The sequence below is a fragment of the Procambarus clarkii genome, chromosome 29 (genome assembly GCF_040958095.1).
Source record: "Procambarus clarkii isolate CNS0578487 chromosome 29, FALCON_Pclarkii_2.0, whole genome shotgun sequence".
NCBI lineage: Eukaryota > Metazoa > Arthropoda > Malacostraca > Decapoda > Cambaridae > Procambarus > Procambarus clarkii.
The window spans coordinates 26881248-26899193 of NC_091178.1; the positions used below are offsets into that span (position 1 = coordinate 26881248).

Genomic DNA, 17946 nt, shown 5'->3' on the forward strand with positions numbered 1-17946 from the left:
ACACCACTCTCCACGGTGTCCAGGACACCACCCTCCACGGTGGACAGGACACTACACTCCACGGTGGCCAGGACACTACCCTCCACGGTGGCCAGGACACCACCCTCCAGTGTGGCAAGAACACCTTCCTCCACGGTGGCCAGGACACCTCCCTCCACGTTGGCCAGAACACCTCCCTCCACGGTGGCCAGGACACTAACCTCCACGGTGGCCAGGACACCTCCCTCCACGTTGGGCAGAACACCTCCCTCCACGGTGGCCAGGACACTAACCTCCACGGTGGCCAGGACACCACTCTCCACGGTGTCCAGGATACCACCCTCCACGGTGGACAGGACACTACCCTCCACGGTGGCCAGGACACCACCCTCCACTGTGGCAAGAACACCTCCCTCCACGGTGGCCAGGACACCTCCCTCCACGTTGGTCAGAACACCTCCCTCCACGGTGGCCAGGACACTCACCTCCACGGTGGCCAGGACACCTGCCTCCACGTTGGCCAGAACACCTCCCTCCACGGTGGCCAGGACACTAACCTCCACGGTGGCCAGGACACCACTCTCCACGGAAGTCAGGGCACCTCCCTCCACGGTAACCAGGATACACCACCCGCCACGGTGGCCAGGATACACCACCCTCCACGGTGGCTAGGACAACACCCTCCACGGTGGCCAGGACTCCACCCTCCACGGTGGCTAGGACAACACCCTCCACTGTGGCCAGGACAACACCATCCATGGTGGCCAGAACACCACCCTCCACGGTGGCTAGGACACCTCCCTCACGGAGGCCAGGACACCACCCTCCACGGTGGCCAGAACTTCACTCTCCACGGTGGCCAGGACACCACTCTCCACGGTGTCCAGGACACCACCTTCCACGGTGGCCAGAACTCCACTCTCCACGGTGGCCAGGACACCACTTTCCACGGTGTCCAGGACACCACCCTCCACGATGTCCAGGATACCACCCTCCACGATGGACAGGACACTACCCTCCACGGTGGCAAGAACACCTCCCTCCACGGTGGCCAGGTCACCACCCTCCATGGTGCCCAAGACACTATACCCTCCACGGTGGCTAGGACATCACCCTCCACGATGGCCAGGACACTACCCTCAACGGTGGCTAGAACACCTCCCTCCACGGTGGCTAGGACACCACCCTTCACGGTGGCCAGGCCACCACCTTCCACGATGGCCAGGACACCTCCCTCACGGTGGCCAGGACACCACCCTTCACGGTGGGCAGGACACCACCCTCCATGATGGACAGGACACTACCCTCCACGGTGGCCAGGACTCCTCCCTCCACGGTGGCCAGGATACCACCCTCCGCGGTGGCCAGGACACACCTCCCTCCACGGTGGCCAGGACACCACTCTGCACGGTGGCCAGGACACCTCCCTCACGGTGGCCGGGAAACCACCCTCCACGTTGGCCACGATACCACCCTCCATGGTGGCCAAGACACCAACCTCCACGGTGGCCAGGACACCACTCTCCACGGTGTCCAGGATACCACCCTCCACGATGGACAGGACACTACCCTCCACGGTGGCAAGAACACCTCCCTCCACGGTGGCCAGGTCACCACCCTTTATGGTGGCCAAGACGCTATACCCTCCACGGTGGTTAGGACATCACCCTCCACGATGGCCAGGACACTACCCTCAACGGTGGCCAGAACAAATCCCTCCACGGTGGCCAGGACACCACCCTTCACGGTGGCTAGGCCACCACCCTCCACGATGGCCAGGACACCTCCCTCACGGTGGCCAGGACACCACCCTTCACGGTGGGCAGGGCACCACCCTCCATGGTGGCCAAGACACCTCCATCTATGGTGGCCAGGACACACCTCCCTCCACGGTAGCCAGGACACACAACCCTCCACGGTGGCCAGAACACCACCCTCCACGGTGGCCAGGACACACCTCCCTCCACGGTGGCCAGGAAACCACCATCCACGGTGGCCAGAACACAACTCTCCACGGTGGCCAGGACAACCTCCCTCCACGGTGGCCAGGACACACCACCCGCCACGGTGGCAAGGACACACCACCCTCTACGGTGGCCAGGACACATCACCCTCAACGGAGGCCAGGACACCACCCTCCGCGGTGGCCAGTACACCTCCCTCACGGTGGCCAGGACACCACCCTCCACGTTGGCCACGATACCACCCTCCATGGTGGCCAAGACACCAACCTCCACGGTGGCCAGGACACCACTCTCCACGGTGTCCAGGACACCACCCTCCACGGTGGCCAGGACACCACTCTCCACGGTGTCCAGGACACCACCCTCCACGGTGTCCAGGATACCACCCTCCACGTTGGCCACGATACCACCCTCCATGGTGGCCAAGACACCAACCTCCACGGTAGCCAGGACACCACTCTCCACGGTGTCCAGGATACCACCCTCCACGATGGACAGGACACTACCCTCCACGGTGGCAAGAACACCTCCCTCCACGGTGGCCAGGTCACCACCCTTTATGGTGGCCAGGACACCACTCTCCACGGTGTCCAGGACACCACCCTCCACGGTGGACAGGACACTACACTCCACGGTGGCCAGGACACTACCCTCCACGGTGGCCAGGACACCACCCTCCACTGTGGCAAGAACACCTCCCTCCACGGTGGCCAGGACACCTCCCTCCACGTTGGCCAGAACACCTCCCTCCACGGTGGCCAGGACACTAACCTCCACGGTGGTCAGGACACCTCCCTCCACGTTGGCCAGAACACCTCCCTCCACGGTGGCCAGGACACTAACCTCCACGGTGGCCAGGACACCACTCTCCACGGTGTCCAGGATACCACCCTCCACGGTGGACAGGACACTACCCTCCACGGTGGCCAGGACACCAGCCTCCACTGTGGCAAGAACACCTCCCTCCACGGTGGCCAGGACACCTCCCTCCACGTTGGTCAGAACACCTCCCTCCACGGTGGCCAGGACACTCACCTCCACGGTGGCCAGGACACCTCCCTCCACGTTGGCCAGAACACCTCCCTCCACGGTGGCCAGGACACTAACCTCCACGGTGGCCAGGACACCTCCCTCCACGTTGGCCAGAACACCTCCCTCCACGGTGGCCAGGACACTAACCTCCACGGTGGCCAGGACACCACTCTCCACGGAGGTCAGGGCACCTCCCTCCACGGTGACCAGGATACACCACCCGCCACGGTGGCCAGGATACACCACCCTCCACGGTGGTTAGGACAACACCCTCCACGGTGGCCAGGACTCCACCCTCCACGGTGGCTAGGACAACACCCTCCACTGTGGCCAGGACAACACCATCCATGGTGGCCAGAACACCACCCTCCACGGTGGCCAGGACACCTCCCTCACGGAGGCCAGGACACCACCCTCCAAGGTGGCCAGAACTCCACTCTCCACGGTGGCCAGGACACCACTCTCCACATTGTCCAGGACACCACCCTCCACGGTGGCCAGAACTCCACTCTCCACGGTGGCCAGGACACCACTCTCCACATTGTCCAGGACACCACCTTCCATGGTGGCCAGAACTCCACTCTCCACGGTGGCCAGGACACCACTCTCCACGGTGTCCAGGACACCACCCTCCACGGTGGACAGGACACCACTCTCCACGGTGGCCAGAACTCCACTCTCCACGGTGGCCAGGACACCACTCTCCACATTGTCCAGGACACCACCTTCCATGGTGGCCAGAACTCCACTCTCCACGGTGGCCAGGACACCACTTTCCACGGTGTCCAGGACACCACCCTCCACGGTGGCCAGGACACCACCCTCCACGGTGGCCAGAACTCCACTCTCCACGGTGGCTAGGACACCACCCTCCACAGTGGCTAGGACACCACCCTCCACGGTGGCCAGGACACCTCCCTCACGGAGGCCAGGACACCACCCTCCACGGTGGCCAGAACTCCACTCTCCACGGTGGCCAGGACACCACTCTCCACGGTGTCCAGGACACCACCCTCCACGGTGGCCAGAACTCCACTCTCCACGGCGGCCAGGATACCACCCTCCACGATGGACAGGACACCACCCTCCACGGTGGCCAAGACACTACCCTCCACAGTGGCTAGGACACCACCCTCCACGGTGGCCAAGACACCTCTCTCCACGGTGGCCAGGACACTTCCCTCCTAGGTGGCCAGGACACCACCCTCAACGGTGGCCAGGATTCTACCCTCCACGTTGGCCAGGACACCACTCTTTACAGTGGCCAGGCCGCCACCCTCCACGGTGGCCAGGACACCTCCCTCCACGGTGGCCAGGACACACCATCCGTCACGGTAGCCAGGACACTAGCCTCCACGGTGGCCAGGACACATCACCCTCCACGGTGGCCAGGACACCACCCTACACGGTGGCCAGGACACTAGCCTCCACGGTAGCGAGGACACCTGCCTCCACGGTGGCCAAGACACCACCCTCCACGGTGGCCAGGCCAACACCCTTTGCGGTGGCCAGTACACCTCCCTCCATGGTGGCCAGGATACCACCCTCCACGGAGGACATGACGCCACCCTCCACGGTGGCCAGGACACACCACCCTCCACCATGTCCAGGACACCTCCCTCCACAGTGGCCAGGACACCACCCTCCACGGTGGCCAGGATACCACCCTCCATGGTGGCCAGGACACCAACCTCCACGGTGGGCAGGACACCACCCTCAACGGTGGCCAGGACACCACTCTCCACGGTGTCCAGGACACCTCTCTCCACGTTGGCCACGATACCACCCTCCATGGTGGCCAGGACACCAACCTCCACGGTGGGCAGGACACCACCCTCAACGGTGGCCAGGACACACCTCCCTCCATTGTGGCCAGGACACCACTCTTAACGGTGGCCAGGACACCACCCTCCCTGGTGGCCAAGACACCAACCTCCACGGTGGCCAGGACACCACCCTCCATGGTGACCAGGACACACTTCCCTCCTCGGTGGCCAGGACACCACCCTCCATGGTGGCCAAGACACCAACCTCCACAGTGGCCAGGACACCACCCTCCATGGTGGCCAGGACACACCTCTTTCCACGGTGGCCAGGATACCACCCTCCACGGTTGCCAGGACACCTCCCTCACGGTGGCCAGGACACCACCCTCCATAGTGGGCAGGACACCACCCTACACGGAGGCCAGGATACCACCCTCCACGGTGTCCAGGACACCACCCTCAATGGTGGCCAAGACACCAACCTCAACGGTGTCCAGGACACCTCCCTCCATGGTGGCCAAGACACCTCCATCTATGGTGGCCAGGACACACCTCCCTCCACGGTGGCCAGGACACACAACCCTCCATGCTGGCCAGAACACCACCCTCCATGGTGGCCAGGACACATCTCCCTCCATGGTGGCCAGTACACACCTCCCTCCACAGTGGCCAGGACACCACCATCCACGGTGGCCAGGACAACCTCCCTCCACGGTGGCCAGGACACACAACCCTCTACGGTGGCCAGGACACATCACCCTCAACGGAGGCCAGGACACCACCCTCCACGGTGGCCAGGACACCTTCCTCCACAGCGGCCAGGACACCACCCTCCGCGGTGGCCATTACACCTCCCTCCACGGTGGCCAGGACACCACCCGCCACGGTGGCCAGGACACCACTCTCCACGGTGTCCAGGACACCACCCTCCACGATGGACAGGACACTACCCTCCACGGTGACCAGGACACACCACCCGCCACGGTGGCCAGGATACACCTCCCTCACGGTGGCCATGACACCACCCTCTACGGTGGGCAGGACACCACCCTCCACGGTGGCCGGGACACCACCCTCCACGGTGGCCAGGACACACCACCCTCCACGGTGACCAGAACACCTCCCTCCACGGTGGCCAGGACACCGTCCTCCACGGTGGCCAAGACACAATCCTCCACGGTGGCCAGGACACCGTCCTCCACGGTGGCCAAGACACAATCCTCCACGGTGGCAAGAACACCACCCTCCACGGTGGGCAGGACACCACCCTCCACGGTGGCCAGGACACCACCCTCGACGGTGGCCAGGACACACCACCCTCCAAGGTGGCAAGAACACCACCCTCCACGGTGGCCAGGACACCGTCCTCCACGGTGGCCAAGACACAATCCTCCACGGTGGCTATAGGACACCACCCTTCACGGTGGCCAGGACACCACTCTCCACGGTGGCCAGGACACTTCCATCCAAGGTGGCTAGGACACCACCTTCAACGGTGGCCAGGACACCACTCTCCACGGTGGCCAGGACACTTCCCTCCATGGTGGCCAGGACACCACCTTCAACGGTGGCCAGGATTCTACCCTCCACGTAGGCCAGGACACCACTCTTCACAGTGGCCAAGCCTCCACCCTCCACGGTGGCCAGAACACCACTCCCCACGGTGGCCAGGACACCTCCCTCCACTGTGGCCAGGACACACCATCCGTCACGGTAGCCAGGACACTAGCCTCCACGGTGGCCTGGACACATCACCCTTCACGGTGGCCAGGACACCACCCTACACGGTGGCCAGGACACTAGCCTCCACGGTGGCGAGGACACCTCCCTCCACTGTGGCCAGGACACCACCCTCCACGGTGGCCAGGCCACCATCCTCTGCGGTGGCCAGTACACTTCCCTCCACGGTAGCCAGGATACCACCCTCCACGTTTGCCAGGACACCTCCCTCATGGTGGCCAGGACACCACCCTCCACGGTGGCCAGGACACCACCCTCTACGGTGGCCAGAACACCACCCTCCACGTGGCCAGGACACCACCCTCCACGGTGGCCAGAACACCACCCTCCACGGTGGCCAGGACACTACCCTCCACGGTGGCCAGGACACCACCCTCCACGGTGTCCAGGACACCACCCTCCACGGTGTCCAGGACTCCACCCTCCACGGTGGCAAGAACACCACCCTCCACAGTGGCCAGGACACCACCCTCCAAGGTGGCCAGGACACCACCCTCCACGGTGACCAGGACACCACCCTCCACGGTTGCCAGGACACCTCCCTCCAAGGTGGCCAGGGCACAACCCTCCACGGTGGCCAGGACACCACCCTCCACGGTGGCCAGGACACCACCCTCCACGGTGACCAGGACACCACCCTCCACGGTTGCCAGGACACCTCCCTCCAAGGTGGCCAGGACACCACCCTCCACGGTGGCCAGGACACCACCCTCCACGGTGGCCAGGACACCACCCTCCACGGTGGCCAGGACACCACCCTCCACGGTGACCAGGACACCACCCTCCACGGTTGCCAGGACACCTCCCTCCAAGGTGGCCAGGACACCACCCTCCACGGTGGCCAGGACACCACCCTCCACGGTGGCCAGGACACCACCCTCCAAGGTGGCCAGGACACCACCCTCCACGGTGGCCAGGACACCACCCTCCAAGGTGGCCAGGACACCACCCTCCACGGAGGACATGACGCCACCCTCCACGGTGGCCAGGACACACCACCCTCCACCATGTCCAGGACACCTCCCTCCACAGTGGCCAGGACACCACCCTCCACGGTGGCCAGGATACCACCCTCCATGGTGGCCAGGACACCAACCTCCACGGTGGGCAGGACACCACCCTCAACGGTGGCCAGGACACCACTCTCCACGGTGTCCAGGACACCTCTCTCCACGTTGGCCACGATACCACCCTCCATGGTGGCCAGGACACCAACCTCCACGGTGGGCAGGACACCACCCTCAACGGTGGCCAGGACACACCTCCCTCCATTGTGGCCAGGACACCACTCTTAACGGTGGCCAGGACACCACCCTCCCTGGTGGCCAAGACACCAACCTCCACGGTGGCCAGGACACCACCCTCCATGGTGACCAGGACACACTTCCCTCCTCGGTGGCCAGGACACCACCCTCCATGGCGGCCAAGACACCAACCTCCACAGTGGCCAGGACACCACCCTCCATGGTGGCCAGGACACACCTCTTTCCACGGTGGCCAGGATACCACCCTCCACGGTTGCCAGGACACCTCCCTCACGGTGGCCAGGACACCACCCTCCATTGTGGGCAGGACACCACCCTACACGGAGGCCAGGATACCACCCTCCACGGTGTCCAGGACACCACCCTCCATGGTGGCCAAGACACCAACCTCAACGGTGTCCAGGACACCTCCCTCTATGGTGGCCAAGACACCTCCATCTATGGTGGCCAGGACACACCTCCCTCCACGGTGGCCAGGACACACAACCCTCCATGCTGGCCAGAACACCACCCTCCATGGTGGCCAGGACACATCTCCCTCCATGGTGGCCAGTACACACCTCCCTCCACAGTGGCCAGGACACCACCATCCACGGTGGCCAGGACAACCTCCCTCCACGGTGGCCAGGACACACAACCCTCTACGGTGGCCAGGACACATCACCCTCAACGGAGGCCAGGACACCACCCTCCACGGTGGCCAGGACACCTTCCTCCACAGCGGCCAGGACACCACCCTCCGCGGTGGCCATTACACCTCCCTCCACGGTGGCCAGGACACCACCCTCCACGGTGGCCAGGACACCACTCTCCACGGTGTCCAGGACACCACCCTCCACGATGGACAGGACACTACCCTCCACGGTGACCAGGACACACCACCCGCCACGGTGGCCAGGATACACCTCCCTCACGGTGGCCATGACACCACCCTCTACGGTGGGCAGGACACCACCCTCCACGGTGGCCGGGACACCACCCTCCACGGTGGCCAGGACACACCACCCTCCACGGTGACCAGAACACCTCCCTCCACGGTGGCCAGGACACCGTCCTCCACGGTGGCCAAGACACAATCCTCCACGGTGGCCAGGACACCGTCCTCCACGGTGGCCAAGACACAATCCTCCACGGTGGCAAGAACACCACCCTCCACGGTGGGCAGGACACCACCCTCCACGGTGGCCAGGACACCACCCTCGACGGTGGCCAGGACACACCACCCTCCAAGGTGGCAAGAACACCACCCTCCACGGTGGCCAGGACACCGTCCTCCACGGTGGCCAAGACACAATCCTCCACGGTGGCTATAGGACACCACCCTTCACGGTGGCCAGGACACCACTCTCCACGGTGGCCAGGACACTTCCATCCAAGGTGGCTAGGACACCACCTTCAACGGTGGCCAGGACACCACTCTCCACGGTGGCCAGGACACTTCCCTCCATGGTGGCCAGGACACCACCTTCAACGGTGGCCAGGATTCTACCCTCCACGTAGGCCAGGACACCACTCTTCACAGTGGCCAAGCCTCCACCCTCCACGGTGGCCAGAACACCACTCCCCACGGTGGCCAGGACACCTCCCTCCACTGTGGCCAGGACACACCATCCGTCACGGTAGCCAGGACACTAGCCTCCACGGTGGCCTGGACACATCACCCTTCACGGTGGCCAGGACACCACCCTACACGGTGGCCAGGACACTAGCCTCCACGGTGGCGAGGACACCTCCCTCCACTGTGGCCAGGACACCACCCTCCACGGTGGCCAGGCCACCACCCTCTGCGGTGGCCAGTACACTTCCCTCCACGGTAGCCAGGATACCACCCTCCACGTTTGCCAGGACACCTCCCTCATGGTGGCCAGGACACCACCCTCCACGGTGGCCAGGACACCACCCTCTACGGTGGCCAGAACACCACCCTCCACGTGGCCAGGACACCACCCTCCACGGTGGCCAGAACACCACCCTCCACGGTGGCCAGGACACTACCCTCCACGGTGGCCAGGACACCACCCTCCACGGTGTCCAGGACACCACCCTCCACGGTGTCCAGGACTCCACCCTCCACGGTGGCAAGAACACCACCCTCCACAGTGGCCAGGACACCACCCTCCAAGGTGGCCAGGACACCACCCTCCACGGTGACCAGGACACCACCCTCCACGGTTGCCAGGACACCTCCCTCCAAGGTGGCCAGGGCACCACCCTCCACGGTGGCCAGGACACCACCCTCCACGGTGGCCAGGACACCACCCTCCACGGTGACCAGGACACCACCCTCCACGGTTGCCAGGACACCTCCCTCCAAGGTGGCCAGGACACCACCCTCCACGGTGGCCAGGACACCACCCTCCACGGTGGCCAGGACACCACCCTCCAAGGTGGCCAGGACACCACCCTCCACGGTGGCCAGGACACCACCCTCCAAGGTGGCCAGGACATCACCCTCCACGGTGGCCAGGACACCACCCTCCACGGTGGCCAGGACACCACCCTCCAAGGTGGCCAGGACACCACCCTCCACGGTGGCCAGGACACCACCCTCCAAGGTGGCCAGGACACCACCCTCCACGGTGGCCAGGACACCACCCTCCACGGTGGCCAGGACACCACCCTCCACGGTGGCCAGGACACCACCCTCCACAGTGGCCAGGACACACCACCCTCCACAGTGGCCAGGACACCACCCTCCACGGTGGCAAGAACACCATCCTCCACAGTGGCCAGGACACACCACCCTCCACAGTGGCCAGGACACCTCCCTCCACGGTGGCCAGGACTCCACCCTCCACGGTGGCCAGGACACCTCCCTCCACGGTGGCCAGGACACCTCCCTCCACGGTGGCCAGGACACCACCCTCCACGGTTGCCAGGACACCACCCTCCACGGTGTCCAGGACTCCACCCTCCACGGTGGCAAGAACACCACCCTCCACAGTGGCCAGGACACACCACCTTCCACGGTGGCCAGGACACCACCCTCCACGGTGGCCAGGACTCCACCCTCCACGGTGGCCAGGACACCATCCTCCACGGTGGCCAGGACACCACCCTCCACGGTGGCCAGGACACCACCCTCCACGGTGGCCAGGACAACACTCTCCACGGTGGCCAGGACACCATCCTCCACGGTGGCCAGAACACCACCCTCCACGGTGGCCAGGACACCACCCTCCACGGTGGCCAGGACTCCACCCTCCACGGTGGCCAGGACTCCACCCTCCACGGTGGCCAGGACACCACCCTCCACAGTGGCCAGGACACACCACCCTCCACGGAGGCCAGGACACCACCCTCCACGGTGGCCAGGACACCTCCCTCCAAGGTGGCCAGGACACACCACCCTCCACGGTGGCCAGGACACCACCCTCCACGGTGGCCAGGACACCACCCTCCACAGTGGCCAGGACACCACTCTCCACTGTGGCCAGGACACCACCCTCCACGGTGGCCAGGACACCACCCTCCACAGTGGCCAGGACACATCCTTCTACGGTGGCCAGGACACTACCCTCCATGGTGGCCAGGATACCACCCTCCACGGTGTCCAGGACACCACCCTCCACGGTGGCCAGGACACCACCCTCCACGGTGGCCAGGACACCACCCTCCACGGTGGCCAGGACACCACCCTCCACGGTGGCCAGGGCACCACCCTCCACGGTGGCCAGGACAACACTCTCCACGGTGGCCAGGACACCATCCTCCACGGTGGCCAGAACACCACCCCTCCACGGTGGCCAGGACACCACCCTCCACGGTGGCCAGGACTCCACCCTCCACGGTGGCCAGGACTCCACCCTCCACGGTGGCCAGGACACCACCCTCCACAGTGGCCAGGACACACCACCCTCCACGGTGGCCAGGACACCACCCTCCACGGTGGCCAGGACTCCACCCTCCACGGTGGCCAGGACACCTCCCTCCACGGTGGCCAGGACACCACCCTCTACGGTGGCCAGGACACCACCCTCCACGGTGGCCAGGACACCACCCTCCACGGTGGCCAGGACACCACCCTCCACGGTGGCCAGGACCCCACCCTCCACGGTGGCCAGGACAACACCCTCCACGGTGGCCAGGACACCACCCTCCACGGTGGCCAGGACACCACCCTCCACGGTGGCCAGAACACCACCCTCCACGGTGGCCAGGACAACACTCTCCACGGTGGCCAGAACACCACCCTCCACGGTGGCCAGAATACCACCCTCCACGGTGGCCAGGACACCACCCTCCACGGTGGCCAGGACACCACCGTCCGCGGAGGCCAGGACACACCTCCCTCCACTGTGGCCAGGACACTACCCTTCACGGTGGCCAGGTCACCTCCCTCCACGCTGGCCAGGACACACCACCCTCCACGTTGGCCTGGACACCTCCCTCCATGGTGGCCAGGACACATCCTTCTACGGTGGCCAGGACACTACCCTCCATGGTGGCCAGGATACCACCCTCCACGGTGGCCAGGTCACCTCCCTCCAAGGTGGCCATTACACCACCCTCCACGGTGGCCAGGTCTCCTCCCTCCAAGGTGGCCATTACACCACCCTCCACGGTGGCCAGGCCACCACCCTCTGCGGTGGCCAGTACACTTCCCTCCACGGTAGCCAGGATAGCACCTTCCACGTTTGCCAGGATACCTCCCTCATGGAGGCCAGGACACCACCCTCCACGGTGGCCAGGACACCACCCTCTACGGTGGCCAGAACACCACCCTCCACGTGGCCAGGACACCACCCTCCACGGTGGCCAGAACACCACCCTCCACGGTGGCCAGGACACCACCCTCCACGGTGGCCAGGACACCACCCTCCACGGTGTCCAGGACACCACCCTCCACGGTGTCCACGACTCCACCCTCCTCGGTGGCAAGAACACCACCCTCCACAGTGGCCAGGACACCACCCTCCACGGTGGCCAGGACACCACCCTCCACGGTGGCCAGGACACCACCCTCCACGGTTGCCAGGACACCTCCCTCCATGGTGGCCAGGACACCACCCTCCACGGTGGCCAGGACACCACCCTCCACGGTGGCCAGGACACCACCCTCCACGGTGGCCAGGACACCACCCTCCACGGTGGCCTGGACACCACCCTCCACAGTGGCCAGGACACACCACCCTCCACAGTGGCCAGGACACCACCCTCCACGGTGGCAAGAACACCATCCTCCACAGTGGCCAGGACACACCACCCTCCACAGTGGCCAGGACACCTCCCTCCACGGTGGCCAGGACACCACCCTCCACGGTGGCCAGGACTTCACCCTCCACGGTGGCCAGGACACCTCCCTCCACGGTGTCCAGGACTCCACCCTCCACGGTGGCAAGAACACCACCCTCCACAGTGGCAAGAACACCACCCTCCACAGTGGCCAGGACACCACCCTCCACGGTGGCCAGGATACCACCCTCCACGGTGGCCAGGACACCTCCCTCCAAGGTGGCCAGGACACACCACCCTCCACGGTGGCCAGGACACCACCCTCCACGGTGGCCAGGACACCACCCTCCACAGTGGCCAGGACACCACTCTCCACTGTGGCCAGGACACCACCCTCCACGGTGGCCAGGACACCACCCTCCACAGTGGCCAGGACACATCCTTCTACGGTGGCCAGGACACTACCCTCCATGGTGGCCAGGATACCACCCTCCACGGTGGCCAGGACACCACCCTCCACGGTGGCCAGGACACCACCCTCCACGGTGGCCAGGACACCACCCTCCACGGTGGCCAGGACACCACCCTCCACGGTGGCCAGGGCACCACCCTCCACGGTGGCCAGGACAACACTCTCCACGGTGGCCAGGACACCATCCTCCACGGTGGCCAGAACACCACCCTCCACGGTGGCCAGGACACCACCCTCCACGGTGGCCAGGACTCCACCCTCCACGGTGGCCAGGACTCCACCCTCCACGGTGGCCAGGACACCACCCTCCACAGTGGCCAGGACACACCACCCTCCACGGTGGCCAGGACACCACCCTCCACGGTGGCCAGGACTCCACCCTCCACGGTGGCCAGGACACCTCCCTCCACGGTGGCCAGGACACCACCCTCTACGGTGGCCAGGACACCACCCTCCACGGTGGCCAGGACACCACCCTCCACGGTGGCCAGGACACCACCCTCCACGGTGGCCAGGACCCCACCCTCCACGGTGGCCAGGACAACACCCTCCACCGTGGCCAGGACACCACCCTCCACGGTGGCCAGGACACCACCCTCCACGGTGGCCAGAACACCACCCTCCACGGTGGCCAGGACAACACTCTCCACGGTGGCCAGGACACCACCCTCCACGGTGGCCAGAACACCACCCTCCACGGTGGCCAGAATACCACCCTCCACGGTGGCCAGGACACCACCCTCCACGGTGGCCAGGACACCACCGTCCGCGGAGGCCAGGACACACCTCCCTCCGCGGTGGACAGGACACATCCTTCCACTGTGGCCAGGACACTACCCTTCACGGTGGCCAGGTCACCTCCCTCCACGCTGGCCAGGACACACCACCCTCCACGTTGGCCTGGACACCTCCCTCCATGGTGGCCAGGACACATCCTTCTACGGTGGCCAGGACACTACCCTCCATGGTGGCCAGGATACCACCCTCCACGGTGGCCAGGTCACCTCCCTCCAAGGTGGCCATTACACCACCCTCCACGGTGGCCAGGTCTCCTCCCTCCAAGGTGGCCATTACACCACCCTCCACGGTGGCCAGGCCACCACCCTCTGCGGTGGCCAGTACACTTCCCTCCACGGTAGCCAGGATACCACCTTCCACGTTTGCCAGGATACCTCCCTCATGGTGGCCAGGACACCACCCTCCACGGTGGCCAGGACACCACCCTCTACGGTGGCCAGAACACCACCCTCCACGTGGCCAGGACACCACCCTCCACGGTGGCCAGAACACCACCCTCCACGGTGGCCAGGACACCACCCTCCACGGTGGCCAGGACACCACCCTCCACGGTGTCCAGGACACCACCCTCCACGGTGTCCACGACTCCACCCTCCACGGTGGCAAGAACACCACCCTCCACAGTGGCCAGGACACCACCCTCCACGGTGGCCAGGACACCACCCTCCACGGTGGCCAGGACACCACCCTCCACGGTTGCCAGGACACCTCCCTCCATGGTGGCCAGGACACCACCCTCCACGGTGGCCAGGACACCACCCTCCACGGTGGCCAGGACACCACCCTCCACGGTGGCCAGGACACCACCCTCAACGGTGGCCAGGACACCACCCTCCACAGTGGCCAGGACACACCACCCTCCACAGTGGCCAGGACACCACCCTCCACGGTGGCAAGAACACCATCCTCCACAGTGGCCAGGACACACCACCCTCCACAGTGGCCAGGACACCTCCCTCCACGGTGGCCAGGACACCACCCTCCACGGTGGCCAGGACTCCACCCTCCACGGTGGCCAGGACACCTCCCTCCACGGTGTCCAGGACTCCACCCTCCACGGTGGCAAGAACACCACCCTCCACAGTGGCCAGGACACCACCCTCCACGGTGGCCAGGATACCACCCTCCACGGTGGCCAGGACACCTCCCTCCAAGGTGGCCAGGACACACCACCCTCCACGGTGTCCAGGACTCCACCCTCCACAGTGGCAAGAACACCACCCTCCACAGTGGCCAGGACACCACCCTCCACGGTGGCCAGGATACCACCCTCCACGGTGGCCAGGACACCTCCCTCCAAGGTGGCCAGGACACACCACCCTCCACGGTGGCCAGGACACCACCCTCCACGGTGGCCAGGACACCACCCTCCACGGTGGCCAGGACACCACCCTCCACAGTGGCCAGGACACACCACCCTCCACAGTGGCCAGGACACCACCCTCCACGGTGGCAAGAACACCATCCTCCACAGTGGCCAGGACACACCACCCTCCACAGTGGCCAGGACACCTCCCTCCACGGTGGCCAGGACACCACCCTCCACGGTGGCCAGGATACCACCCTCCACGGTGGCCAGGATACCACCCTCCACGGTGGCCAGGACACCTCCCTCCAAGGTGGCCAGGACACACCACCCTCCACGGTGGCCAGGACACCACCCTCCACGGTGGCCAGGACACCACCCTCCACAGTGGCCAGGACACCACTCTCCACTGTGGCCAGGACACCACCCTCCACGGTGGCCAGGACACCACCCTCCACAGTGGCCAGGACACATCCTTCTACGGTGGCCAGGACACTACCCTCCATGGTGGCCAGGATACCACCCTCCACGGTGGCCAGGACACCACCCTCCACGGTGGCCAGGACACCACCCTCCACGGTGGCCAGGACACCACCCTCCACGGTGGCCAGGACACCACCCTCCACGGTGGCCAGGACACCACCCTCCACGGTGGCCAGGACAACACTCTCCACGGTGGCCAGGACACCATCCTCCACGGTGGCCAGAACACCACCCCTCCACGGTGGCCAGGACACCACCCTCCACGGTGGCCAGGACTCCACCCTCCACGGTGGCCAGGACTCCACCCTCCACGGTGGCCAGGACACCACCCTCCACAGTGGCCAGGACACACCACCCTCCACGGTGGCCAGGACACCACCCTCCACGGTGGCCAGGACTCCACCCTCCACGGTGGCCAGGACACCACCCTCCACGGTGGCCAGGACACCACCCTCCACGGTGGCCAGGACACCACCCTCCACGGTGGCCAGGACCCCACCCTCCACGGTGGCCAGGACAACACCCTCCACGGTGGCCAGGACACCACCCTCCACGGTGGCCAGGACACCACCCTCCACGGTGGCCAGAAAACCACCCTCCACGGTGGCCAGGACAACACTCTCCACGGTGGCCAGAACACCACCCTCCACGGTGGCCAGAATACCACCCTCCACGGTGGCCAGGACACCACCCTCCACGGTGGCCAGGACACCACCGTCCGCGGAGGCCAGGACACACCTCCCTCCGCGGTGGACAGGACACATCCTTCCACTGTGGCCAGGACACTACCCTTCACGGTGGCCAGGTCACCTCCCTCCACGCTGGCCAGGACACACCACCCTCCACGTTGGCCTGGACACCTCCCTCCATGGTGGCCAGGACACATCCTTCTACGGTGGCCAGGACACTACCCTCCATGGTGGCCAGGATACCACCCTCCACGGTGGCCAGGTCACCTCCCTCCAAGGTGGCCATTACACCACCCTCCACGGTGGCCAGGTCTCCTCCCTCCAAGGTGGCCATTACACCACCCTCCACGGTGGCCAGGCCACCACCCTCTGCGGTGGCCAGTACACTTCCCTCCACGGTAGCCAGGATACCACCTTCCACGTTTGCCAGGATACCTCCCTCATGGTGGCCAGGACACCACCCTCCACGGTGGCCAGGACACCACCCTCTACGGTGGCCAGAACACCACCCTCCACGTGGCCAGGACACCACCCTCCACGGTGGCCAGAACACCACCCTCCACGGTGGCCAGGACACCACCCTCCACGGTGGCCAGGACACCACCCTCCACGGTGTCCAGGACACCACCCTCCACGGTGTCCACGACTCCACCCTCCACGGTGGCAAGAACACCACCCTCCACAGTGGCCAGGACACCACCCTCCACGGTGGCCAGGACACCACCCTCCACGGTGGCCAGGACACCACCCTCCACGGTTGCCAGGACACCTCCCTCCATGGTGGCCAGGACACCACCCTCCACGGTGGCCAGGACACCACCCTCCACGGTGGCCAGGACACCACCCTCCACGGTGGCCAGGACACCACCCTCCACGGTGGCCAGGACACCACCCTCCACAGTGGCCAGGACACACCACCCTCCACAGTGGCCAGGACACCACCCTCCACGGTGGCAAGAACACCATCCTCCACAGTGGCCAGGACACACCACCCTCCACAGTGGCCAGGACACCTCCCTCCACGGTGGCCAGGACACCACCCTTCACGGTGGCCAGGACTCCACCCTCCACGGTGGCCAGGACACCTCCCTCCACGGTGTCCAGGACTCCACCCTCCACGGTGGCAAGAACACCACCCTCCACAGTGGCAAGAACACCACCCTCCACAGTGGCCAGGACACCACCCTCCACGGTGGCCAGGATACCACCCTCCACGGTGGCCAGGACACCTCCCTCCAAGGTGGCCAGGACACACCACCCTCCACGGTGGCCAGGAC

The 17946-nt window shown here is 66.0% G+C and overlaps 1 protein-coding gene across 1 annotated transcript; it reads right to left on the reverse strand.

The window, feature by feature from the left end:
- Positions 1–767: 767 nt before the first annotated feature.
- Positions 768–3707, reverse strand: LOC138369675 (uncharacterized). The gene is made up of 3 exons (XM_069333107.1): positions 3372–3707; positions 2145–2954; positions 768–1043 (listed from the first exon to the last, which is right to left on the reverse strand). The coding sequence occupies exons 1-3, from the start codon at positions 3705–3707 to the stop codon at positions 768–770; spliced, it is 1422 nt and encodes a 473-aa protein (XP_069189208.1).
- Between the last annotated feature and the right edge of the window lie 14239 nt (positions 3708–17946).

Excerpts from the sequence above, each read along its gene's own strand:
- LOC138369675 (XM_069333107.1), bottom strand. The coding sequence starts at position 3,707 with ATGGAAGGTGGTGTCCTGGACAATGTGGAGAGTGGTGTCCTGGCCACC. Across the intron at positions 2,955-3,371 it reads AGGGTGGTGTCCTGGCCTCC|GGAGGTGTTCTGACCAACGT; the intron begins GTGAGGGAGGTG and ends GCCACCGTGGAG. Across the intron at positions 1,044-2,144 it reads AGGGTGGTGTCCTGGCCACC|GGTGGTGACCTGGCCACCGT; the intron begins GTGAGGGAGGTG and ends GGCACCATGGAG.